We start from the raw sequence: 26,213 nt of genomic DNA on the forward strand, positions 1-26,213 counted from the left end.
ATGACATCTCCGATAGCCAATGGGGCGTTGGCGCGGGTGAGGCGGGCCGGGCAGCGCCGCCATTTTGTGAGTCTATAACACGGAGCGGTTGGGTTCGTTCCTGCTATTCCGGCGCCTCCACTCCCTTCCCGACGGGTCTCCTCCGTGTGCAATGGACGGGTGAGTCCCCGCCGGCCCGGGCCTCGGCTCGGGCGGCACCGCGCCGGCGGCCGGGGGGCGCCGTTGCCGGACCTTTCCTGGGGTGCGGAGGAGGGGGAGAAGGCGGCCGAGGTTCGGGACCCGAGTCGGGGGCCGGGGCGTTACCTGAGGGGGGGGGGGGGGGCGCCGAGGGCGCGGCCGGGCCGCCCGGCGGAGGCGAAGCGGCAAGGGGAGGGGGCGGCCGCCGGCGGTGCGGGAGGGGGGTTTCCCGCGGGGGCCGCCCTCCCGGAGCCCCTCGCCGCGGCGGAGCGGGGGTGGGGGGGGGCGGCCCCGGAGGCGGCCCCAGCTCCGCGGCCGCCGCCCCGACGCGGCGCCTCGTGCGGACCGGCCGCCGCGCGCGCTCCCGCCGCCTCCCCCCCCCCCCCCCGCCTCGTGGTTGCCCCCCGCCGGGGGGAACCGCTCCGTCCGTACCGGCTGTGGGGGGGAGGGTCCCGCCCGGGGGGAGCCGCTCCGAGCCGGGGGATCCCGCCTGGGGCGCGGCCGCCCCGTCCCCGCCAGGGCTGTGGGCGGGGGCGCCGGGCCGGCTGCGGAGGCGGGGGCCCCCGAGCTCGGCGCGGCTCCGTGGCGGGCCGGCCCCGCGGGTGAGGCGGGGGGGGGGCCCACACCTGGGCGGGTGGGGGGTGGGGGGGGCGCACCGGGGCTGGCAGCTGATTCACGCCGGGGCCTCGCTCCTATTGTCTGGCGCTTTCGCAAGCCGGGGGGGGGGGCGGGGGGGTGTGTTTCTCGCTGGATTTCCCTTTGTGAGCAGCTTTTCGGTGAGCACACGTCCCGCATCAGCTTCCCGGGAGCCGTGACGCCGGCGGGCGGCGGCGCGCCCAGCGCGGCGCTACCTGCGGCCCGTAGGTGAAGCCGCGGCGGGGCCGCTCCTGCTCCGTCCTCCGTCTCCTGCCCGCCCCGGGACTCCTTCCAGAGACAGCTTCCCTCCGTCACTGTTGGACTCGTGTAGTTTTTCTGGAGCGCAGCGCTTTTATCTTGGGCAGCACTGATTTCTCTTTAATCGCCACCTCATCCGGTGTCTCGCTTCAGAAGCGTTGGCTTTAAAACTGACTTTTGTTCAGGCGATTCTGTCAGAAACGAGGTCTCCGTAGTTCCCTTGCCTCGTGAGGCGTGTTGTTTTAGTGATCTCCGTTTTGTTTCTTTTAGAGCGCCGTAGTTAAAATACTTCAAAAGGCCTCCGAGTAAGCAGTTTGTTTTCCCAGAACCTTAAGTACGGGAAGCCCAAATTAGTGCCTCCTCGCTTCATGCCTCGGAACACTAGTCTGGTGAGAATTAGGCGTAGTCACATGTCTGGTTTTTTTTTTTACACACTGAAAAGGTGGAGTCTCAGTGTTGTTTTCATCAAAAAAAAAAAAAAGTTTCTTAATTTTTACAGCCCAGGGTGCAGTTCAGGTTGCTCCACTTTTTTTTTTTAAACAAGTGGCTCATCGTGTTGAATGATATTTGAAAAAAATAAGAATCTTCAGCACGTGAGATCATACATTCTAATGGCAAAAATCAGTTTATCAGCTGCCTTCACAGTAGTTCCTAGGAAAGCTGATTTACTGTGTATGTTAAAATAGTTGTTATTTCACTGTAGAAATTTTAGTAAACATACGAGCTGATCCATTATCTTTAGAAGATCTTGGTGCATGTTCTGTTTACCCTGTGAAAGCTGTCTCCTGCTGAAACTTGGAAAGCTGCTCCTCGAAATGGTTGTAATTTTTGCCGAGCTGGCAGTGAGCGGCCTCTCTGGCTACAGCCTGCTTCTGTCTGCTGCTCCTACCTAAACCGATACCTAGCTGTGCTTTTCAAGTGATCCTGTTTGAATAAGTTGCTTTGTTGCAGTATGCAAGGAGCTCGTGAGGGGAGTGCTGCTTTGGAAAATGACCTAGGGGTTTTACTGGTGCTGCTTAATTTTCCTCCTTATTTTATTACATAGGAATTACCCCATTCCATGTAAAACGTAATTTTTGTGAAAGGCTTTATTGCCGCCTCTTTTGCAAATGCACAAAGTTCTAACCCCCTACTTAAGGTTGATGTGGGACAAGAGGATGAAGCTTAAGATATGATAATTTATTGAGGGGTGTGTGTGTGAACTGGGAGTATATCGCACATTTCTTGAACAAAAATTCTATGTGCTGTTGGTGCTTGTTTCATGTGGTATTTGTTATCAAACCAGTTACAACAATATTCCAGGAATTGATAATTCTTGGCAAATAAAACAGCTTTTCCTGTTGGAAAATTTTAAATACTATCCCCTGTTAAGGCTACTTTATGTAAAACATTTCCTGTGTGTGAGGCCCACGAGAGGAACAGGAAGTAAGAGAAATTGCTCTGGGGTAAGTTCGAGAGTTTTGGAAGCTTGGGAGATTCCCTGTTCTTACTAAGCTTTGCTGGAAATAATTTTTTTAAGGTGAAAATCACTGGGTTTCTGTACCTTAACTGAAGGAATGCGTACTCGTATTTAGAAATTCTAGTAGAATGGTTACGATTCTTTAAACTGATATGTGCAGATGGGTTTAATTAGTTCATTACTGCTGGCCCTCAAAGTGCAGCAAAACCCATCTGTCTTCATTGGTGACCAGACACCAGGGATTGCAAAGCCCAGTGTTCTCATACAGAGCGTTCTTTAAGTAGTTCACTTAATAAAAAAAAAAAAATAAGAAGCTATCGCGTGGCTTCCTGGCAGCAGCCATTGGATCAGACTGTAACTCCAGCTGTAAATTGCTGGGTTATGATGACATGGCAGGTTGGGTTTGAAGAGGAAGTATGAGGAGCTGAGCTGGCTTATACTTGTGTTACGGCTTATTTGTGGAGCTGGTGAAATGTGAATGACTCAATAAGATCGAGCAGTATTTAATTCCCTGAAAAGTTATGAGTTGTTGCAGGAGGGTAGGGAAGCAAGAACCAGTAAATGCAAGTTCTCTAGCATTAAATCACTCTGTAGAATTGTTCTTGAGTACTTCAGATTTCATATTGTTGTTTTAAGAATGACTGCCCTGCCTTCTGCTTCTCTACTGTGTATCCTTGAAGTTGCTGCAGGTCTGTTAGCCAGCTGCTCTGTGCTCTGAAATGATGGTCAGCTCTTTGAAAGATAGGAGTTGAAACAGGCAGACCTGCATACATGTCAATCTAAAATGATTGTTTCTGCTTTCAGTTTTATGTTGCTGCTTTACAGTGGTTTGGAGTTCATTAAAAAATCTCATCTTCAGTGCAAGGGCATAACTGGAGTCCTTAGACTTTCCATAAAAGAGTAACACGTAGGTACCGTAATAATCTGGAGGATGACCCAGGTACAAAAAGCCAAGCTGTAGATAAGTCATTCTGATTCCATCAGTGAGAGAAGTTGCTGTAAGTAGGTGTATGTTGTGATATACAACGTCCACTGCTGACAAGAGCTAGCACGAGGTGCTCGAAGTACAGCTAATGCTCTCTTTCATGCTAGTTAATCGGGAAGTCTCACTTTGAGGTTTAAGCATATAGGGTAGAGTTTAATAACTGTGTTTTCCTTCAGATCTGTGTTAAGGAAATACTATTTCTTTTCCTAAGTAGAAAAGAATCGATAGAGCAATCTTGTGCACAGGCATGCCCCAATCTGGGAGCTGCCTGGACCTCTTCACGGCTCTTTCTACTTGCGCTGTGCCGGTCTGGCACTGGTCTGGCTCCAGTGGTGTCAGCGTGGCTGGAGGGCTGCTGTAAGCCTGGCACGGGCTCTTGGCTCGGCTGGGAGAACAGCCCAGACTGGCGTCGTGTGTGCTGTCTGTCTGTGTACCACTGCAGCTCTAGCCTTTGTAGTCTTCACTATGGGCTCGATAATCTCACTAGAGATGCCTCCTTACAGCCTAACAGAGGTTACTCCTTTGAATACAAGGTTGTTAAGAATTGCAGAAGTGAGTATTGGTGATGGAGTCGACTCTTGACACTTTTGCTCTTGGTTTAGGTAGAGGTGGTGTTCTAATTGCATCGCTTTCCTGTGAAGAACGCTAGGCTGTGTTAACTGTGGGGTTTTGGTCTTAGTCCCCCGTGGTGCCCTTGCAAAAAGAGCAAGCTCCACTCTAGGAAGTGGAAGAGCTGCAGTTTTCTAGCACTGTTGGGTCTTGGGTCTTCACCACCACCATCTAATATTTTTTCTTTGTATAAACTGTCCTTGGCTCACTTGCAAAGACAACTGTGCACTTTGACTTGCTTTTTTCTTACTACTGTAAACTATGCTGGATATTTGTGGCAAACCTATCTAACTTTTTTAATCCTTTTCTTTCTTTTTTCTACAGCATTGTCCAAGATATAACAGTTGGTACAAAGGTAGGCACTTCTCACTTTTTCTCTCTTTTTACACTGCTCAGCATCTGACCTAGTTTTAGCCTTACCAAATGTAGATCTTTGGCTTTAAAGGGTTATTTCTGGTACCATGTAAATTGGTTTGAACCAGAAGGTAATTTAGTTTCATGTGCATTTAAAACTTTTATTACGGCTCAGCTTTTAGCTCTTGGCATTTGGACATTGATAATCAACTGTAAAAAAAGAAAAAAAAAAACCCACCACCAAAAATACCCCAAAACTTAATTGCATTTATAAACAGCCCTTTCCCCTACTAAAATGTCAAGCCATGCTTGTTATTTGTGCGCTAGACAATGCTTCTCAATGGAGAAATTGGTCCTTTTTCCTTTGAAAACTTCATTTCCTTTGTTTGTGTGAATTCCTGTTCAGTTATATGTCAAAAATCCTTCTGCCACAAAAAATTGAGTGTTTAGCTGTGGATTTTTCTCTTGCGAGTACAGTAAATATGACCTTTACCCTTCTACTCTCAGGTTTTGAAAGTGTGGGGTTAGGCCTGAAACTCAAGAGTGCTGACAGGAGCCTCCTTATCTGCTGTAGGTGGTAATAGGCTGTTGTGTTCACAGGATAAAAGCTCGTTCCTGTGAAATGTTAAACTGGAATGTGCAGGGTAGACTGGCGCTCCTTCATGTACTAAAGGTTTTTCATTTTACTTTGTGAACATTGTAGCTGATGCTCTGGGATCAGGATTACAGTGTGTTCAGCCCTGCGAGTTCTTTTCGTTAGCTAGTAAGTGTGTGGATGTTGGCCCTCAAAGTAGTGATCTGAGAGCTTATTTTAATGGCCCAAATTTTGTGTTGTTAGTGTCTTCGTTATTAACTAAGAAATAGTTGCGTGTGGCAACTTGAACGGGCTGGTGAAGTGATGCAGTGTGTGATAGGACTGATTTGAGGTAGAGCTGAGCGTGTGTAGTGTGAGCTCTGCTAGGTCTGCGTGCAGTAGGAGCATTAGAATTTGCTCCTGGGCAGCAAATAGTGTTTTGTGTTGGAAGTACAAAATCAGATGTGGGTGCCGTTAAGCACGGGCATGTTTCTGAGTGCTTTAGGGTTTCTGAGAAGCCCTGAACACATGAAGGGGCTCTATTTAACAGCTGTAGGAGAAAGGTAATTCTAACTTCTCGTATGAGATTCTGAAATTTGAATTAATCGTAGTGCCATGATAGTGTCTGCTTCTGGTTGAGAATGCTATCTGCTGCAAGGAGTTCAGTTTGCCATCGGAGGAGGAGGAAAGGTTTGAGCCTGAACAATAAGGGTGGTTAATTGTTCACAGCCATTATAAAAGGTGGACTGAGTCATCCCTTGACCGCTGTAGAGCAGTTTGATACAACTAGTAAACTGGTTAATCTAGGTAAGGCCCCTCCGTTGGTTTTAACAATGTGTAATTTGCAGCTTTAGGTTTCTGCAGCTTTAAGAAGTGGTTTTACATAACTAAACTTGACCAGGAAGCTTCTGAAACTGTAATTGTAGTCCTCAGTGAATCTTGAAAAGCTTCAGGATGTGGTAGCGTGTGCCTCATCACTCCCGTCTCTGGGGGTGGTTTCAGTCCCTGGTGCAGTACAGTCAGACGCCTGAACCAAGGACTGGAGAAATAGCATCCAAGTGCTTTCACTCGTAGCACAGGACAGAACCATAACCGTGATTATGCCGGTTGTACAGCGGGTGGGGAGTGGCGAGACAAAAGCGTGTATCAGAAACGAGGTTTCTTGTCAAGTCAGACAAGTCAGGTTTTGAGAAAGTTGAATCAAAACTTAGAGTGGCAGAGCAAAAAGGAAAGTTGACTCATCTTGATGAAGGTAAGTTTTGAAATTATTTTTGACATAGCCGTGTTACCTGATTATGTTTAAGCCATCGAATATGTCAGCGTAGATTGTGTAATAGTACAATTGTTAATGTTACGGTGTAACGCGTTATATGTCATGGATTTGCTCGGGTGAGTCGGCACCCGTTTGCACGCAGCTAGGAGCAAAGCGACGGCTTCACGTAGGCCTGCCTCCTCTGCGTGGCTGTGCGCGGGTCAGCTTCGGCCAGACAGCTTCCCCGTACTCTGCTGCTCACGGTCCTCTGACCGCAGGGCTCTTGTGCAGAGCGGGGTTCAGGCATCTCTGTTTCAAAAAGCTGTGTAATCAAATAATCTATCAATTGCTGCTTACAAGTACGTACCTGTGTGGTAAGTGCGAAACCTCATTGGCTGCAGCTCTTCTGAAGTTGTGCTGTTGCTTCCACTTCAATCTGCCCTGCTTTGGTTTGCAAGTAAGTCGTTGAAGGGGACTGCAGGAGGTTTCTGTAATATCACAGAAGCATTTCAGTGTTGTTTTTGCTGAGATAACTACCATGATAGAGCCCTGTTCATCCATCAGCATTTGTTTGATCCCTGGGGCATCGCTGAAATCACTTCAAGGATTAACAGATTCCCTCCCTTCAGAAGCAGATGTTCCTTATAATTGCTTGATAACTTAAAGTAATGCTGTGGAACAGTTTTGTGATCTACTGACTTTATAAAACATTCATACAAACGAGATTCAGGTGGAGATAGAACTACTTTGTTCATGTCTGTTCTGACAGCTGTGCTCACAGGAGAGCTTGCTGGCCCAGCTCCTCATTTAGATATGAAAACTTGAGCTGGAAAACTTTTTAATCTGAAGTGTAAACTTACTCGTTCTTGCCTTGTATGCACAAAGGAGGTAGGAATGGTACTCCATCCAGTTTAAGGTATGAGAAGATTACGGTCCCCGAAAGCTGTCAGCTCTTGTCATCCTTCAGGTGGTATGTTACTGAGACACGGTAGGCCTTTTCAGTGTTCTGTTATTGACCAGAACGTCCCAAAGCTGGAGAATTCTCAGGCAAGTAGGAAAAGTACCTGAAATACTGCTGAGCAAATTGTCGAAGATAACTTAGTGGCCCCTCGGTTGTCTTCCTGCTGTAAGTGTTCCTGGCAGCTAAGCCGAACTTTGGAATTGAGGACTTTGTGAAAGTATGTATCATTTTGATCTACTTCACTGTTTTAAAAGGCAGGGTGCTGGCACCTTTTCCTAGCATTTTCTCACATCCTTGATTTACATATCAAGGGTACTCACATCTGCTTCTAGTAGTTGTTCTGAGGTCCTCTGTGTATCTAGGTTCTGTAACTTAGGAAGCCCCCAGATGTTCTCATGGCTTACTGCTTGAGCTTGGTACTGCCTGATGGTCTTGTTTTTAATCAGGATGGTAATTGTAGTAGCCGTTCCTGGGCTTCACATTTAGCATAGTCTGCAGGCTCTTCAGTTTAAAGTGTGTGAATTTGTTTAGGAAGCTCATTACGGTTCTGGTATGGGGCTCTTGGTGCACAGCCTTTTGGAATGTCCTGCAGATTACAAACACATGATTTAAGACTTATTTCATCCCATAATTTCATTGCTGTCTGAAAAAGAAGGAAGTATGCCTTAAAATGGAGGCACTGAGGTACTGGATCTGACCCCTGCAGTCGCCTCTTCTTAAGTAATTTGATCAAGATCACTCTCTGTATCTCTTTTCCCTTTCTTTAATTTCCCCAGATATCACTAGCTCCTTAGGCTGCAATGGTCTCTGAGCAGGACTGACTTACTAGAAAGAGTATGCACTATGATAAGTCATCATTCTTTGAGTAAAGCTGCATTTCAGTGACTGAAAAAGTGTCAGAATCGTTTAAGTTGCGCATCTTTTTGAAAGATGATGCTTCCAGGGAAAAAAAGTGTACTTCTGTGGCATTTGGAAAGTTAATTTTTAAAACGGGGTTTGCTAGAGTGTGATCCAGGCTGACTGCATAGAAGTGATTTGTGATCAAGCCAGGATCTTTGCCATGGGAACAGTAATTATGGCTTCAGGCAGCAGGCCAAGAATGTTGTGAGGAAATTCCAGTCCCCTCCTATGGGTTTAGTTGGAGGCTGCAACAAGCTGGCTCTTGTGGCCCCAAACAGGCATGATCACACATGTCAGCCACATGTTGGTAGTGAGGTACATGGGTGTCTTTTGGCAAGCATCGTGTTGGCTGGATTTGGTAAATAGCTCGATCTAATCTGTGTTGCACACAGGTTTTATGCACCTGTGTCTTCAATTTATGGATAACTGTCCTTTGCAGGGCAATTGGTAAGCCCTCTGGTTGGATAATGAAAACTGTTTAAATCTGTATTAAGTTTAACAGGAATTTTAAGCTCTTGGGTGAAGCACAGATGCTAAGCAAGATTGCTACCGCAGACTTATCAGCAATTAGATCTGTTTAAAGCAGTTTCTCCATCACATCTAAACCATTTTTTATGTGGAAGCTAGCTCAAATTACTTGCACTTGGAAAGGAAACAAGCTGTGACTCCTGTTGCAGATGAAAATGAAATTGTGAGAGACTCTAAAAAATGATCAGTTAAGTCGTAGAAAATACTCCTTTAACCTCAGGCCTACTTTGCCCTCAGTCTGTGGTGATTTAAAAAAATAGCAAAATATTTCACACACATGAATTTATTCAACTTAATCTTTCTAATCCCACCAGCGTAGGCATAGGCTCTGGTCTCTGAGTCAGACGTCCATATGAGTATTGTCAAACTAGCGAACAGGGATGTGTGGTGCCATGTTGTCATCTCGCACTAGCAGTGAGAGTAGGCATTCTTTGAGCTCAAATTCTGCGTGATTCTGGTAGAGCTGCCTTTCAAGCTTCATAGGAAAACTTGTTGAACACTGCTTAGTTCAGCAAGCGTGTTTTGGTAATCCCAGTGTAATGATTGCTTGGTGTGTGCCAAAGCCGGTTGTAGTTGTTACACAACCACAATTTAGATGTGATCCAATTAGTGTGGAGTTTCTTCTGAACCTGTGTGTTTGATTTGCCATTTTACAGGTTTGGGCACAAAATATCCGTTCATCGGTTCCATTTTCCCAAAGTGACTCATCCAGCAGTATTTCTTTCTGAATGTATTTGTATTAAGCTTTACCAAGGACCTCTCTGATCCACTACAATGACTTCAAAAAGCTCAAGGCTGACTACTAGTTAACTTTCAACTTGGGAACAGTATATCATAAAGCTTGGGTGTGTGCTGCCTGACAAAGCCAGAATGACTGCATTACTGCAGTGCTAGGAGTTGAGGAATTTGGGGCTATTTAAAATGGCCACACCTTTTATTTGCTCAAAGGGCAGGTTTGTTTCACAGAGTGTCTCCATAGTAGCAAGGACAGAGAAAGAAAGTCAGGGAGGGGCTGATGAGATGAGTGGGTTGAGGATCCGGCTTAGCTCTAAGGCCAGTGTGTGCTTGAGCTCATCGTGCATCTTATTGCAAAAGCTCACGTCGGGTTGCGTGAGCAATTGCTTTAATGTAGCGCTTAACTTTCTGGTGTCTTTTAGGAACTCGGAAATCTATCTGTATACTGTAGAAATAGTACCAGCTATTGTGGCAGTATGTATGGTGGGAAAAGAATTTTCCAATGCACGGAGTTCTTTGCAGTGCTCTGACCAACTAACCTAGTTTCAAAGATGCTGAGTGTGTGTGTGTGTGTACCCAGTATGCTGTTGTGAATCTTAGTGGGAAGTTTACCATGCTGGCCCTTTTGTAAAGGTGTTAGACTAAATCTTGTCCAGACAAGAGTGAGGTTATAACAATGTAAAAAGCTTTAAGTGGTAGGTGACCAGTGCTTGCTGGCCCTGGCTGAGCAGAGCATAGTTTAAAAACAAATGTGTACGCTAAGCCTGCCAGATAGGCTAATGCTGCCACCACAGATCCATTATATCCATGTAATAAGCTGACTACTGGGTTGGGTTTAATTTGATAGATGATAGAGGGCTGCAATGAGCAATTTAGTGAACTAAAATAATTTCTCCCCCCACCTCTTGCTGTTGCTTCTGATCAGGTTGTAAATTGTGTGTCTTAAAGAGGGCGCAGCCCAGGGGTGAGTGATGCGCTGAGCTTGTAGCTGCTGCTTACAGACCGGTGGGACGGCAGCATCACGCTGCGCTCTTCAGGATCTTGGTTACTTTTTGTGTTGATCTTAACTGTCCCACTTCACTAGGACCGATGCAGGATGCTGTCGCATTGTGTGTTCTTCAGAGATGTTTTAACAAAGAAGTTGACTCATGTCTTCTGTCTGTGACCCATGCTGGAATGTTTTTCACACTGCTCTACCTTTAATGGACTAAAGAGTGTGGAGGCAGGAGGGGGAGAATAGGAGGGCCATGCAAGGGAACATAAGGGAGCCTTGCTGGATGGATGGGAGTCTTCTGTAGCAGACAAGGAAAACTGGCATCCTTCTAGTAGTTTAAATTTAGTTCTGTTCCTAGCTCTTGAATCCTTCAGCAAAAAATGTTGGAATGTAACATGAGTGTGAATGATGATGTCATCAGACTGGATTTCTCTTATTAGTTTCTTCACAAAGTGACTTGAGCAGTGAACTGAAGTATCAAAGTGCATTCTTCCATTCCTCTGGGACTGAACTCATGCAGAGCCCTTGAAACATACTTCAGAGACGCTCAATTCTTTCTGTGCTCCAAGAAACTTTTTTGCTTCTTTCATGAGAGCAAAGGGTTTGTGTGAGCTTCTGAATGATTTGCCTGTCATTTTACCTGTAAAATATGACGGTGGTCTTCTACTGGCTCCAAAATCTTTACAAACGTAGGGAAAGTGAAGTAGGAGAGAGATGCTTGTGTACTCTGGCCAGGCAGAGTTACAGGACTTCTGACAGAGGGGTTTTTATCTGAACTTAAGAAAAGCAGACCAAGGACTTCTAACAGTACAGAGTTTTCTTGGTTTACTTTCAGAGGGGGATTTTCCAGGTGCAGCCGTGTCACCTGCTTTGCTTTCTGTAAGTGCATGTTGGCTGATGGCCTGTATGCCTCCCAAATCTCTTTTCCCTTGCAAGGAGGAGGGATGCAGCTGTCCTTAGTCTGTTTAAAAATGATTAGAGCATTGTAAGGTGCTCCCTATCCAAATGCAGAGAATGCTGCTGCTGTGCACGATTTCCTCAGTGAGCCAGGGAAAGGTAGTTTTTCACAGATCTTAGGCTTGGCAAGCCTGTAGCTTGCTGGCCTTTCTAGTCGTCCTCCTCTTCCCATATGCCCTGTCTCTTTGCCATTGCTTTGGTTTTGCTTTCTGCCTGTAACTTGTTGCTTTCTGAAAGTTGATTGATATCACCTGTTTGTCTTGAAATTAATATTTTTATGGTGGTTCAGTTTGTATTTGTTTCTAGCCTTCTGCACAGGCAGAATGCAGTTGATTTATTGTAATCCATTTAAGATAACTGACTGGATCTTAAGTAGACAAAGGATTTGTATGGGGCTGCTGAGAATTTCTGCAGTGCTTCTAGGTGTGCTGGTAGAAGCTGAGACAATCTCTGGCTTCATTCCAAACTATGGTAAAGTTTAGGTAAAATCCTAGTGAAAACAAGACAATTACAGTTTTCATATGAATTAGAAGTTGCTTTAAGCTGTGAAAGCCTAGACTAATTCAGTATTCTTACTTATTTGTTAAAACTTTAAAGCCAAAAAAAAGGCTTAGAGTTTTTGGGGTGGTCAAAAAAGATAACTTGTAAAAAACCCCGAAATATTAGAATTCTACCTTGTGGCAGACTCCCTTTCTCTAATTTGGAAAAGGAAACTAAAGAAGTATTGATAGCAAGACTGCACGGATGTGTTATTAAATTAATGCAGCTTGAGCAGTAGAGCTTTTGTAGCCGTGAGTGTCGCAGACAAAAGGAGGCTGCTGTCATAGAAACGCTCCAGGCAGTGTTTTACCTGGTGGAGTATGTGTGCCAACTGGTGAGTTTGGTAGAAACAGCCTTGCCCTGGTCTAGGTAGGATCTGGCAGTGTAACGTGAAAAGTGGTATTTGTTTTCTATAAACATGAACGAGAGATTTGTTCAAATGCAGAATTTTATGTAGAGCAGCGTTACTGTGAGCATGCTGTTGCTTCTGTTAATCTTGTCATAAAAACATCAGCTGCAAAAGAATTAGTTGAACAGAAATGTCAGTGTAAATTAACGCCTCTTGTGAGCAGGGGTGTGAACTTCAGAATCCGAACTACTGTGTCTCGCATGAAGCACTGCACAGCAGGGCCTCCCCGTGGTAGTTGGAGAAGAAAAGAAGGTAGAGAAGTAGTGTTGTGGGTCAATGCTGGTGAGCAGCCGAGCACCCACGCGGCTGTTTGCTCACCTCCTCCCCTTCCCTGGGTTTACGTGGCTTTAAAATTAAATAAAACAGTATAATACCTCAGAACCAATAGCTTTTACACTGGCTTTTCCAGTATAATTCAAAATACCCGATGGATACGTTGTTGGCGAGAAACTCTTCTAAACCTTTTAAAACAACCAGGCTCGCTTAGGTTCTTCTGGCTCTACTGAAGTAGGATACTTGGTGTGGAGCATCTCAATTTATAACATGGTTTTAAAGCTTATTCATAGCTTCTAACATGCACAGAAAGAAAAGACATTAGAGTCCAGAAAGAGATGATGGCGATCATGAAGTGTAAAGGCAGGCGATTGACGCGGGCTCCGGCTGAAGTTCCCAGTCCCGAGTGCAGATTAACAGAGCGCTGCTTCTCAGTTCGCCCCAGGTTAGGGCATTCTGAAGACCAACCCTCTGTAGAGATGTTTGCATGGCTCTCCGAGGTCAGCTCCAGTGGTAATGGAGGAAGAAGTGCTGATGAGAAGTCGTAGTTGGTGCAACTCCCTTCTGTCGCGGGAGGCTTGCCAGCCCCGGTCCGCACCGCGGGAGGACGGCAGCACCGCCGCCGGGACGCTCCCCGCTGCCTTGGGTGCGCTCCTCTGCAGTTCGCGCTTCAAAGGCCACCTTTTACAGGCAGCCTGTGTGGGATAGCTTTGGTATAACTGTACAGTACTGCGTAGGTACTGTCTGTAAACTTTCTGGTGTAGAGAAAAGACCTTGGAATAATTGCAGTTTTCCAACTGCTGCAGTCTCCCCTCTTCGTTTGCATGTACTTCCAGCTGGGAAGCTTACAAATTGACTGCTGCTGCTTTTGATGTCGAACAATCATCCCCCTCTGCCTCCTGGCTCTGGTCACAGCGGGCAGCGTAGACAGTCTCCAAGATAAGAGGGGAGTGGATCTGAAATTGCGCTTTCGTTAAAGAAACATCGCCATGTGGAAGCCAGCAGCAATGAGCATTCCTTGTCAAAGTGCCCTGCAAGTAAATTTTCAAATATGTGAGAAAATGTTTATTTTAAACAAGCCATTAGGAAAGTTAAATTCAGGGAATTTAAATTCTTTCCATAATAGTATAAATGTTTGTTTTTCCCGTTTATAGTTTCCTAGTGTTGCCTCCATGAGAGCCAAATATGAGGCTTGTTCTTCTGGTGTTTCCATGATGGATTGTGAGGGCTGCCCGACCATGCTTGCACAGAGGCATTGATTCATACTGGGAGCGCTGGAGTTCTGCATGCTCAGAAACTCCAAAGTTGTTATTTAAGAACATTTTTTACAAGTTCAAGACCTGTTAGGGCTTGATTGCAAGGGGTTTCATGAGCCCCATAAACACTTGTCTGCATTGGTAGGGCTCTTGTTTGCTGGTGGGTGGTTTTTGTAAATAAATAGCTGCCGCGGAAAGTAAAGCCGTACCTGTAGTGTTCGCAGCGGCTCAGGCACAAGAGCATTTTTACAGTGAACTTTTTTTAGCCTTGGAATTGCGCATTAATTTGAGTCACCAAAAGGATTGGATCACAGTCGAATAGCCTCCCAGACTAGCTTGCCTCTCACTGAACTTGGGAATCCAAGTGCTAATCAGAACAGCTGTTAAAAGGCCTATTCCTAATGACTACACCCTGTTGGAAGGAGACCTTGCTGGGTGCCTGTAGCCTCTGGAACCTGGTCAGTGCTTGCAGGTGACCAGCAGCAGCACGGGAACTACGGCTTTGGAACCTGGCCTAATTTGTCCTGTTCAGGACATCAAAGTCCTTGAGCCTGTCTCTGAAGAGCTCCCAGTGAGTAGTAGAACAAGAAATTCAAGATTTGAGGGGGGGAGGAAAAAAAACCAACCCTGAACCTGTGTCTGTAATTCGGTGTTGTGGGGCTTCTGGTGTGACCTACTTCTCCAGCCTCGTTCGCTGGGGAAGCTGAGCAGAGGGCTTTTGTTGTCGCGCAGATACGGTTACTGCAGGTGCCACCAGATACGGGGCATGGTGGAAGGCAGTGTCTGGTGGCCGCAGGCTGAAGCAGGGTATGTTGCCATCGAGATGGGTGGGAGCTGGCCAAGGCAGGGATGAGCTCTGTTCTTTTTTTTTTCTCTGGATGAAAGCCTTTTAGCGTGGCCTTTCTGTGCAAGAGGAATGTAGACAATGATAAAATGCTTTTGTTAGATTTATATTGCCATGTTAGCTCACAGGTTACAATGGGATTTGAAACCTTTTTTGTACCTTGTTTGAAGTTAAGCCATACTGATTTTAAGCAGTATTATGTATGTAAGTAGAGATTGTGCTAAGAAGTGATTCTTAGCAGTAGTCTTGTTTTGCTTTTGTTGTAGTAGTGTTTTTCATACCTCCTACTTGGGTTAGTCTAGTCTTGGTCAGTTACGGTAATTTGGGTGACTTTACAGGGGAAGCTGTAATGAATTGAAATGCATACATTGCGTACAGTAATCTGATTTAAAATTTTTAAATTAATTATTTAATATTATCTAATATAATAAAAAATTTAAATAGATCTGCTTAGCTTTATTTGCAGGGAATGGAGAAGTGCCAGGCTCCTGCAATTCAATAACTTCGCGTGAATAGGTAGAATTATACCTACAGCTACTAAAAAGCCTAGAATAAATATATTTCTGTAATTCTGCGATACCAGTTTGTTTAGGTAGTGTAATTCTAGTAGGAAGAGCTCATTCTATAATTTTGTCAAATGCTGTCTTCCTCCATAGAGCTGAAATGCACAGTGCTGCAGTAAGAAAAAACAAAGAATCAAGGTGTTGGGATACGCTGTGCTACTCGCAGCTTTGTTTTGCAAGTAGCCGGGTTGAGTCTAATGTAGAACGACTCCTAGTGCAAAAGGCAGGAGAGGATGGGATTACACAGACGTTGCTCCTGTGGTGCTTCGGTTTCTCTGCTTCAGAGTGCTCGTCTGTCTGTCCGCCTAAATGCACGTACTGAGGCTTTATGGAACTGTTGTCCTAGAAGTTGTTGTTGCTGTTTTGGGGGTTGTGGCTAGAAAACAACAAACCAGTGATCAGACTGGTTTGTACTAGAATCCAAATTATTATATGCGGACCTGTTTCTGCTGTGAAAGTTGAAAATAGCTTTTCTTTCCTGATCTGCCCTTTTTTTTGGGGTAGGGAGGGGAAGACATCCGTTTCTTCCAGGTCTCAGTTTCTGCAAGTTGCATCTTCTGCTTGTAACTGGAAAATACACCTCTCTGTGGTTCATAATTGCCAAGTCATATGCTAATAGTTTTGGCCAGCTTCTGATACTTGCCTTTTGCTTAAGACTGCCTTGCTCCTGGTCGCCCACAGTAAAATAACCCCTGTCCTCTTGGTGAATGCCAGGAGGCCTATCTGTTGCCGTTCCTGATCAACTACAGTGTTGCTCTAGCTTAACCTAAAAGAATGAAGATCTTGCCTGATACGAGTAGTCAGAAACCTGTTTTGCTAGATACGATAGGAGAACACGAATATCGGCGCACAACGCTGCATTCAGTGGCTTCAGACAATTCAGCAATGCTTCAGCTGCTAAGATTCCTAATGCATAGCTGAAAAGAGATACTGGATAGCGCTACTCAGTTACTCAATTGGATCTTACTGATATTTAATTTATGGTGGAGGTGAGGTTCACTGCCCACTGTCAGTATATTTTCACTTACACTTCAGTTTCTCTGCACCTTAATCTCAATTGTTCTGCTTTAGGAGTACCTGAATAGAATTTAGTAAAAATGCTGTCAGTTTACCTTTCATCTTTTCTTTTCCAGCGGGGATCTGACGAGCTTTTCTCTACTTGTGTTACTAACGGACCCTTTATCATGAGCAGCAACTCCTCTTCTGCAGGTAATATTGCCTATAAAAAAGAACAGTAATTGTTAAGTTTTCCAAATACTGTGAGGAGGTCTGTTTTTTCCCACTTAGTTTTAAAATCTGTTAATTTTTAGTACTTATTAAGGTCTTTTGTAGGACAGTGCTGAACTGCCCTATACCCTTAAAAGGTTAGCAAACTGAATAAAATACTTGCAGAAAAGTTGCTAAAATGATTTTACAGAATGTGCAGGTTTGCTGTAAACTGTTACACTTAAAGCACAGCTGAATGTCACGTAGGGTTACTTTGGCTGTATGTATTAGACGGCCGCTATTAGCGAGTCTTACACCATCTAGAGGTTAGTGATCCCACCCGAGGCCGTGTCCTTGGGTGCTCAGCCCAGGATTTTGCCCTCTGTGCTTGTCAGTGCCCTGAATTGTCTTCTGAGTCCCTCCTGTTCTGCCTGTGGCCTCCCTGCCAGACTGTATCAGCTTGTGCCTTTGGTGTATAATCCAGCTGATGAAAACGATGGGATTTAATATTTTATGTTAAGAAATATGAACATTTTGGTTCATATTTGTTTTAATATCACTTGCTCTACGGTGTCCCCTGCTTCATTGCCGAGGACACCAGTCAAAGTGAAAAGGAACAAAGCAGCGATCTAGAATTAGTGGCTCAGACCTACACAAAGTAGAAGTGTGGGTGGGTGGGTACTGTAAACAAGCTGCAAAATGGCCACTGGAGAGTTGATTCCATTGCAGTGGCATTCAGCTACGTCACTCACGTCGTGTAACTTGGAGGGAAAAAGAGTAAAACCATGTGTCTTCAGATGCTAGTTAAATTAGACTATGGAATTTCACTGTAATAGAGAGTAATAACAGGATGGGGAGCACAAACTGTATGTCAAAAGTAGTGTGTGCGTATTTTTTCAAACCCACTCTAATAAGCAGTAACTCTTGCTTTTTACAGCTAATGGAAACGACAGCAAGAAATTCAAAGGTGATAGTAGAAGCGCTGGGGTCCCGTCCCGAGTAATCCATGTCCGTAAACTCCCCAGTGATGTCACGGAGGCAGAGGTCATTTCTTTGGGCTTACCTTTTGGCAAGGTCACCAATCTTCTAATGTTGAAAGGAAAAAACCAGGTATTGTCTGTATAATTGAAAGCAGGGATTATTTCAAAGGCTTGATGAGATGGTCATCAGTAAACCAGATCAGGGTTGTCTAAACAACTGTCATGCATTAGGAGTCAATAACTTCTGCGTACTATTATTTTACTTTTCTGTGATTATCCATGAGCTGTAGAAAATACTATTTTCAGACTGTACAGGGAGCTAAGTCCATAATTATAGGTTGTCACTTATAATTAGCATTATGCCTGGTTTTTAAATTACAGACCAAGTCAATTGTTTGGACAGCAGTGACATGAGTCGGCCTTTTTCACTCAGCCCGACTTTACAGTTGAGTAACCACCAGTGTAACTTTGCATATTAAGGCCACCTTTACAGATACAAGAAATTAGCTGGGCAAAGCTAAAACACTCTTGGGTAATGCAGAAGGTGTGCACTAATTTGGTAACTAAAATTGTCCTACAAATTAAGGAGTAAAAAAGCAAGCCAACTTTAATCATTGCTTAAAATACTGTGTCTTTAATGTTAATTATGAAAAAGTGCCTCCGCTGTATTGCGTGGTGTGATTATGCGTAAGGACGTAATGTAATGCCTTGCTGCAATCCCTTACGTTCCTGTTTTGAAGTAGAGAAGACCATAAAGGTACGGAACAGAGTGGGCTTACTGCCCTCTGGAGAGGTATGGAAAGCTGCTTAATGTGACAAGTGTTCAGAGTCTGGATTATTGCTGTATTCTTGCGTTCTTGCAGACGCTTCTGTCACTGCCACTTTCCTAAATACCCGTAGCGTGGAGATCTTGGGATGAGACTGACACGTTACATTAAGTCAGTCTGGACAGTGAAGATCCTCACTCGTTCTATGTGCAGTCAGTTCTTAAACAATTCTGTCTACAAAACGTGCATGTAAATGCAGTCGTGAAAACCAAATACAGTCACAATTCAGCTGGAGGTTCCTCCTGAGGTTCAGTCGCGTACTGCTGTGGTCGAGCGTTAATGGTGTCTCCCAGCGCGAGCTGCTCTGATAGTACGTCGGTGTTGGATTTGACTTTCGCGCAGGCTTTCATAGAAATGAATACGGAGGAGGCAGCCAACACCATGGTGAACTACTACACCACAGTCACTCCAGTCCTCCGGAGCCAGCCCATCTATATTCAGTTCTCCAACCACAAGGAGCTTAAGACAGACAACTCTCCGAACCAAGCAGTTAGTTGTTGTTGTTTACATTGCTGTACTGGTGGGAGGGACGGGCCGTTCTCCGCTACCGTTTTGATTTTGCTGCTGATGTGGGCCTGGGAGGGTTTTGAGATCTGGTTTAACTATCAAAGTGCTAAACTGAGCGTGCTGGCTTCCAGCTTACGGAGTAAGGACTCCTGCAATAGCTTTTACCCAAAGTCTTGGCAGACTGTTAAATAAGCTGCTAAAATTTCCTTAATGTCGGGGAAGAAAATTATTAGTGAATGTGAGAATACAGTAACTGAATACTTACCTAAAGACTTGAGTAATGTCTAGTGCTTTAGGATGTTTGTGTCTAATATTTGAAAGACTTAACAAAAAGTGAAGCTCTGATGGGGTAAGGCTTGTTTCTGCAGTAGAGTGCAACGTGGCTGGTAAGTGCTAGCTTTGAGGGGGCAGCACTTGAACACAGCAGTTCTTAAGGCTTTGGGCTGTCTCAAGTTGCTGTGCAAGATTCACTCTGCATAGGGTAAAAAGTTCCCTTTTTCAGCTCAACTGCTCTTGGCCATCTTTCAGGACAGGATCGCTGGAAAGAAGTTCAAGTTACTTGTGCCCCCTTATCAGGGATGGCTGCTGAGTACATCCAGCTTGCCTCCTCTCACTTTTCAGGCTGACTTTCATCAGGATCAGAGCATCTAATGCTGTGCAGATGAAATGCTACTATCCAGTGCGTCTAACAAAGCCGGAATCTGACGCAAACAGCGAGCACATCGTAATGTTGTATGTGTGAGGGGGGCTCCACAGGAAAACTGCCAGTCGGTTTTCACTTCTGGATCCCTGTAGCAGATGTGCATTAATCTTTCAGTCTTGTCAGCTTTGGTAGTATCCTGGAGATGGTGTTTTACCCCAGAAGAGCCCAGTTTTTCAGTTTTTCTAAACAATGGAATAATTTTGCTGCATCAGTAGATGCTGAGCAAGGTTTTAGCAGTAGCATAAGTACTTAATATTTTATTTAGTTTGTATTTTTGCATTGCTCTTACTGATTGGGGTGGTCTGTATTGTCCATGTTTAAAATGTGCTAAAGTCATTGCATTCCCAGCCTTAGAACAGTAAATTGCTTTCTGATGTTCTGCTAACCGTCGAGTTCTGATAGTAGTTTGCAGATAGGAAGCTCAGGAAAAGCTGAATGTGTATTTTTGCAAGCAGAGCTGTCGGTCTAACAGAATGTTTGGTTCTGCAGCGTGCCCAAGCAGCTCTGCAAGCAGTGAACTCTGTTCAGTCTGGAAACCTAGCGCTGTCAGCCTCTGCTGCAGCAGTAGATGCAGGAATGGCGATGGCTGGCCAGAGCCCTGTCCTGAGGATCATTGTTGAGAATCTCTTCTATCCTGTCACTCTAGATGTTCTGCATCAGGTAAAACATGTCGCCGCAACTTCTTGGAGATTGTCCTGGAGGAATGGGTAGCAACAGATAGTGAATTGTTGTACTGCAATGTCTGTGTTCTAACAGCATGTGGTTTTTATCTGTATAATTCAAGCTCCGAACGTAGCTGTCAAATGTCTGCTTTCTGGAGACCCCGACACCTACATAAGATTCTTCTAGTTTCAGTCCCCATCTGGCCAGACTTTCATTTCCAGAGATTTGATTGCTGGTCCATTTTAATTGGATTAGTCTGGTACAGTGCAAGGGATAAATATTTGTGTTTTCAAGACAGCTCTCCACCTCCTGTTCAGGGTTTAGCAGAAGTAGCTGCTACACCTCTTTGCCTGGGGGTAGGGGTTAGCAGATACACTGTCCAGGAGTTAGTTAGGAGTAGCCTGTTGGAAAAGTTCCTGCTGTCTGCTGTGGTTGCTTAACTTAATCTTCATGTTTAAAATGAAAGCTCGACTGTGTTTAAGAATCCCTGAAATTCCTGGAAAAGTTCCAGTTTGTGAAGGTGTATGTGAATCTTCCTGTGTAAGAATTTGTATCAAATTTTAAGGGGGCAATTCAGTCACCCTGATGTTTTTCTAGTCTGATGCCACTGTACAAGTTAAACACCACCCATAGTGTAGTTCAAAACCTTAAATTTTTAAGTTGGAAATCTAACAAGGTGGAAGGATAACTTTTCTGCTTCTAATAGAGATCAATAGGAAATTAACTTACTGGAAATGACATAAGATATGCAAACGTTATCTTGCAGATTTTTTCCAAATTTGGTACAGTCCTGAAAATAATTACATTCACGAAGAACAACCAATTTCAGGCCCTGCTACAATATGCTGACCCGGTGAGCGCTCAGCACGCTAAACTGGTGAGTAGTATGCTTGCAGCGCTAAACACCTGAATTATTTTAACTTTTAGGCTTGCTTTTGTAAATCTAGGATCAATGTTAAAAACTAGCACTTTGGAGTGTTTGGCCGTATCGGGTTTATGCGAGCATTGCCCGAACGGCAGATCGCGTGCGGGTGGGAGGGAGTTTCCCCACCAGGAGCAGTACGGCTAACTGGGGTGAAAACTGAAGGGGGAAAACAAAGCAGGGCTTTCTCCACACGAAGCAAGATGCCAGCTCCGTCTGAAGCTACGCGCTGGTACCTGGGATGCTGTAATGCCTTCTCTCTTCAGAGATTTGTTGCTGTGATCTTAGTACAAATGCACCTCGGGTGAAGAATGGTTTGTTTCCTTGCAGTCTTTAGATGGACAGAATATCTACAATGCCTGTTGTACGCTGCGCATAGATTTCTCAAAGCTCACGAGTCTCAATGTAAAATACAATAACGATAAGAGCAGAGATTATACGCGACCAGACCTACCTTCTGGGGATAACCAGCCCTCTCTTGATCAGACCATGGCAGCTGCTTTTGGTGAGAACTCTTGAAGTGGGAGCAGGACACATGTAACTGATGTGTGTCTGTTGGGGAAGGGGAGGGGTCGTAATCATGGCATAATTGGTCATACAAAAATCTGGAATACAGTGTGGCTAACGAGGAAAGCCTGGGACCTGCTGAATGGGACTAGTGCAGGATACTAGTAGGAACATACGGATGTGGGGGTGTGCTGTGCTTTGAAAGCTCCTCTCCATTTGGGCGAGGACTCTTGAAGGCTTTCCAGCCGCCTGTGCTTCTAGTGCCATCTGCCGTTTTGCCCACAGCATGGACTCGGTGATAATCTGGGGTGTTGCAACCTGTGCTTTGAAAAATATGTTGTGGTTAAACAGTCACAGGGGCTACTACTAGCTTGTGTTCTGGTCAACAGCTCTATTGTAACAGCTGTTTCGGAATAGCTTTTGTAATTCCTTGAAGCTCAATGTTGCGTTAGAGGTACTTTTGAATTCCTGTTTTAGGGTTTAGCTTTCAGCTAAATGCTTGTGTTGAAGGACAGATCAAGACATTCCAGTTAAGTCTAGAGTTTTCCTGCTTTTCGGTGTCTTTGCATAATGTGTGTATCTTTCCCAGGTGCCCCAGGAATAATTTCCGCTTCTCCGTATGCGGGAGCTGGCTTTCCTCCTACCTTTGCAATTCCCCAGGCTGCAGGTACTGTATTTCGTAAGTTGAAATTTTATATAGGTTTTCCGTTGCTGAAGCGTCTTGATGTTTTAAAGCTAAGTAGTGATTATTTTTATTGGGGTTATTCATGTAAATTCTCAATTCTGGCATTTAGGTACAGAAGGGAATGGTGCTTTGGTACATAATCTCAACTAGGAATGTGAGCGTGCTGCTGTGGCACCTCTGGCTGGGCGATATCGCAGTGACAAGGGGAAACTAGGAGTAGCAGGGGAGACAGTAAAGGCAGTGCTTAAAATAACTGGGGGAGGAAATGAAATTTTTTGTATTTTGAATTCCCTCATGTGGTTGCAGAGGTTGGGAACTGACTTTGACAGCTGCAAATGTCAAAAGCAAGGAATCTTTGTTTTTCCTAAATATTTTGAGTAGAGCTAGCATTAAACATGAACCTAATTACACACTGTTACAGTTGCACTGTGAAGTTTACAGCTCATGTTGCAGGTAACAAATTATTGCTACTTACAGAAGTAGCCAAGGGTCTGAGATTAAAGGCTTAGGTTTTAGGTGCCCAATACACTTGTTGGAGTGTTAGACTAAATTTTTGTTTTTCATAGCATACCGAACTGTGACTTTCTTTAACTTGATGGAATTTCCTTGCTTATGACAAACGGCAGAGATCAAACCGTTCAACCATTAATGTTTTGTTAGTGTCCCGCCCTGCTGGGGAGATGGACAATGCCACTTTGAGAAGCCATTTCATTTAATCAAATACAGGCAACTGTTTCTTGAACTCAAAGCTCTTCCCTTTGGAGGGCCAACACAGTGAAGTGCCAGAGGTTACTGTGAGCAACCTAGAAATGGCTTTAAATAAAACTTTAAATGTTTTTCCGTTCAAGAAGAGATTAGCTGGTGGTAGCATATGGAATCTGATTATTACATGCATGGTTAAAGAACAAAGCGTTTTTGGCATGCCCTGGTTGGAAAGACCCTTACAAATGCACTTGTTTGTGAAACCTTTCCTGCACCAACAGAGCTGAGGCTTTGTGCTGACTCTGCTTCTTGCGAAACATGCAGAATATTGTAGTCCACAAGATAGTGCTGAGAGGCACCTGTTAAGCACCAGGCACTGCAAGAGCAAATACTATTGGAAATAAAACATTTCCTGCAGCACCAGAATTGGAGGCTCCTGTTGCTCTTAGAATGTGTGGTCACTGTGTTTTGAATGGTTACTTGCATGTTACAAAAGGCGTGCTGTTCTCCCTTCTGGTGCAGCAAATACACTAGAGTACGTGCTGTTAATTTCTTTACTGGTTAATATTCTTTAATTTCCAGGCCTGTCAGTTCCAAATGTTCATGGAGCACTAGCTCCTTTGGCTATCCCATCAGCAGCAGCTGCAGCGGCTGCAGCAGGACGGATTGCCATTCCCGGCCTCGCTGGGGCAGGGAACTCCGTTCTGCTGGTTAGCAATCTGAACCCTGAGGTTAGTGGAGTCCTAACTTTACTTTTTTTTCTCCTTCCTGTTATCTCTGCTTTCACTTTCTGAACACAGATTGTGCTGAAACTCATTGAAAGTGAAATCCTACTGTATCCTAAAGGAAACGGCAAAACTAGGAAAGCAGATGACATGCTCTGCCAGCTCTAAAAATCAAAGCAGATCAGTACTCTAGTTGCTGAAGGGAAATGAGAAAGTCCATCTTAAAATGAAAATCTTGCTCTTCTTTGGTTCAAAGCCAAGGATGCTGCCTGCCTGCTCTTGTCCCACAAAGACTACAATGCCTGTCCCTTGCTCCCTCTTTATTTGGAGTCTCCCTGCCATTCCCATGGAATAGTGTCATTTGGGTCACAGAATAGCCATGTCCATTCTTTCTTTTCCTTAGCATGTTCTAGTTTTTAATACATTAATTCAGAACTACAGAGAGAGTTCGTTCTGACCTTTGCTCTTTCTGTGTAGTGTCTGGACCCCTGCCAGCTTGACTTTGTACCTGTGCAGTTATTTCCTCTGCCATGTGCTTGCACATTTTCCCTTTCCAAGATTCCTGGAAGTTTTCCTTAGCTAAACCCCTTAACAGCTCACAGTTTACATTTTCAATTCCACTTAACTTAGTGAGTTGAGCTATTTGGGTTTCTTTAAAAATAAAGGAAGTAATATTGAACAAAAATCCTTAACGAAAGACAGCATCATGAGAGAATTTGATACGGGTATCTTGGATAAAAATAGTCAGCTTTTGGCTCTCTGTTGGATTGAAAGTGTAGAATCTGCCAGTGTGTGCAGTAGAGTATGACGAGTCTCTGCTGAAAAACACTTGAACTGGTGGGACTGTGCACACAAGTTAATACTACTTTGCAAAGCTATAAAACTTACCAGTGATGTCAGAGTAACCACAAAACCTCTTCTGCATCAAAGGGGAAGCCTGGATGTGATGAACGATCAAAATATTTAACTCTTGACGAGATGAACCAATTGAATCAGTATTTCAGACTACTCTTTTTATCTGTCATTACTGTTTTCTCCAGGGCATGAAATAATGGCAGGGACTGTGACACAGCTTTGGTTTGGATGAGTTGCTCTGTCTACCTAGGAACTCCTCTGCCATTCCAGGAACTGTCACCTCTGCCTTGGTCCCGATGACTTGCTGTTCAAACAAAACTCTTAAACACTAAGAGCTGGCATCATTATTCTCGACCAGTGTGATACCCTCAAGTGTGCGTTTCCTGGGATGATTTTTGCGTTGTCTGGACGGCAGAGACAGGACAGAGGGCTGGGCTGTCTTTAATTTGCACGTGCTCGCAGCTCTGAGCCACGTCTGAACGGCGTGCGCAGTCCTTGTTAAGTAGGAGCAAGCAGTTATTTCATGCCTTGTGGTGTTTGATGAGCTCTTCACTATCCATCCAGCTTATCTTTGGGCTAGAGAGACTTTGATACTTGTACTGAAGCTGTGAACTAACAGACCTGAAACTTTTTCCATTGCCTGTATAATCAGTGTTGTAGAAACTTACCTGTGCCACAACTAGTTAGTTAAGAGACAGTATTTCTCTGGAGTGACTACTCTGCGATAACGTGTAAGGTTTTCTCCTGAATCGGAATAATGGAAACTGAAATTATTCCACGTTTCCTTTCCCTGATGAGCGGAAGAAGTCTGTGTCTCAGCTTGCATTGACTTTTACTTTGAATGCAGACTCTTGTCTGCGTGCAAAGCCAGCGTTGCCACTGGGAGCGGAGATGCTTTTCCTGCCTTTCTGGCTGCGTAACGGCAGTTCTGGGTGTCTGCGTGGTGAGGTCAAGCCACGGAGATGGAAGGGAACAGGCTTCTGTTGTAAAGGAGGTACTCGGTTCCTTTATGGCAAGCACTTCAAGCAGACCGTTGAGGTTTTTTGTAGTAGTACAGCTGCTCATCCGGATAATCTTCTGCTTTAAAGGCAGTGATTGGTATCTGAACTGGGCTTTGCTTGTTTTGTTACAGCTAATGCACTAAGGGTTGCTTCCTGTTGTCACTGGCCCTAAAGCAGCAAATACGGCTGTGTTTTTGACTTGATCGATGAAGTAATTTCTTAGAAAGTCTTGTAACCAGAAAAAAAAGAGTCAAATTTTAGGGACTACCCTTGCAATTGAATTCAATATTCAAGCCTACAGAAGTCACTCTGTTGTGATACTGTCTCTTACTTCTTTGTATATCTTAAGTAAAAATGCCTTTTCTTTATCATTGTGTTCCACTAGGTAAAACCTATTAACTGTTTCTGTAAACAAGTTATTGTATGTAGAATTCTATAAATCTGACTGATGGAACACTACATATTTCCTTATGTATTTACTGACCTATGTTTTTTGCTACTTTTTTCTTTTCTCCCCATCCCTGAATTTTTTTTCTTCCCCTGATCCGGAATTTCTTTGCCAACTGACTGCACGGTACTTCTGCTTCCTGTTGTTGCTTGAAACAAAAAATAAAAACATTCCCCTTCCAAAAAAAAAAAAAACCAAACCCTGCTCTTCGGAAACCA

At 44.5% G+C, this 26,213-nt stretch overlaps 1 protein-coding gene across 3 annotated transcripts in view; it reads left to right on the plus strand.

Moving 5' to 3' along the window:
• The first annotated feature begins 28 nt into the window (after positions 1–28).
• The window catches only part of PTBP1 (polypyrimidine tract binding protein 1), a 31,449-nt gene continuing 5,264 nt past the window's right edge, over positions 29–26,213 (plus strand). Inside the window, exons 1-10 of one of the 3 annotated variants that reach the window (XM_064469698.1) lie at positions 29–159; positions 4,449–4,479; positions 16,398–16,473; positions 17,408–17,580; positions 18,620–18,766; positions 19,977–20,147; positions 20,917–21,027; positions 21,403–21,577; positions 22,169–22,258; positions 23,549–23,697. In XM_064469698.1, coding sequence (XP_064325768.1) covers positions 152–159; positions 4,449–4,479; positions 16,398–16,473; positions 17,408–17,580; positions 18,620–18,766; positions 19,977–20,147; positions 20,917–21,027; positions 21,403–21,577; positions 22,169–22,258; positions 23,549–23,697 — 1,131 coding nt within the window. In that variant the 5' untranslated portion in view covers positions 29–151. The remainder of the gene's footprint in view (positions 160–4,448; positions 4,480–16,397; positions 16,474–17,407; positions 17,581–18,619; positions 18,767–19,976; positions 20,148–20,916; positions 21,028–21,402; positions 21,578–22,168; positions 22,259–23,548; positions 23,698–26,213) is intronic. The other 2 variants (XM_064469699.1, XM_064469700.1) reach the window with 2 other exon arrangements.

The sequence above is a fragment of the Phalacrocorax carbo genome, chromosome 19 (genome assembly GCF_963921805.1).
Source record: "Phalacrocorax carbo chromosome 19, bPhaCar2.1, whole genome shotgun sequence".
Classification (NCBI taxonomy): Eukaryota; Metazoa; Chordata; class Aves; order Suliformes; family Phalacrocoracidae; genus Phalacrocorax; species Phalacrocorax carbo.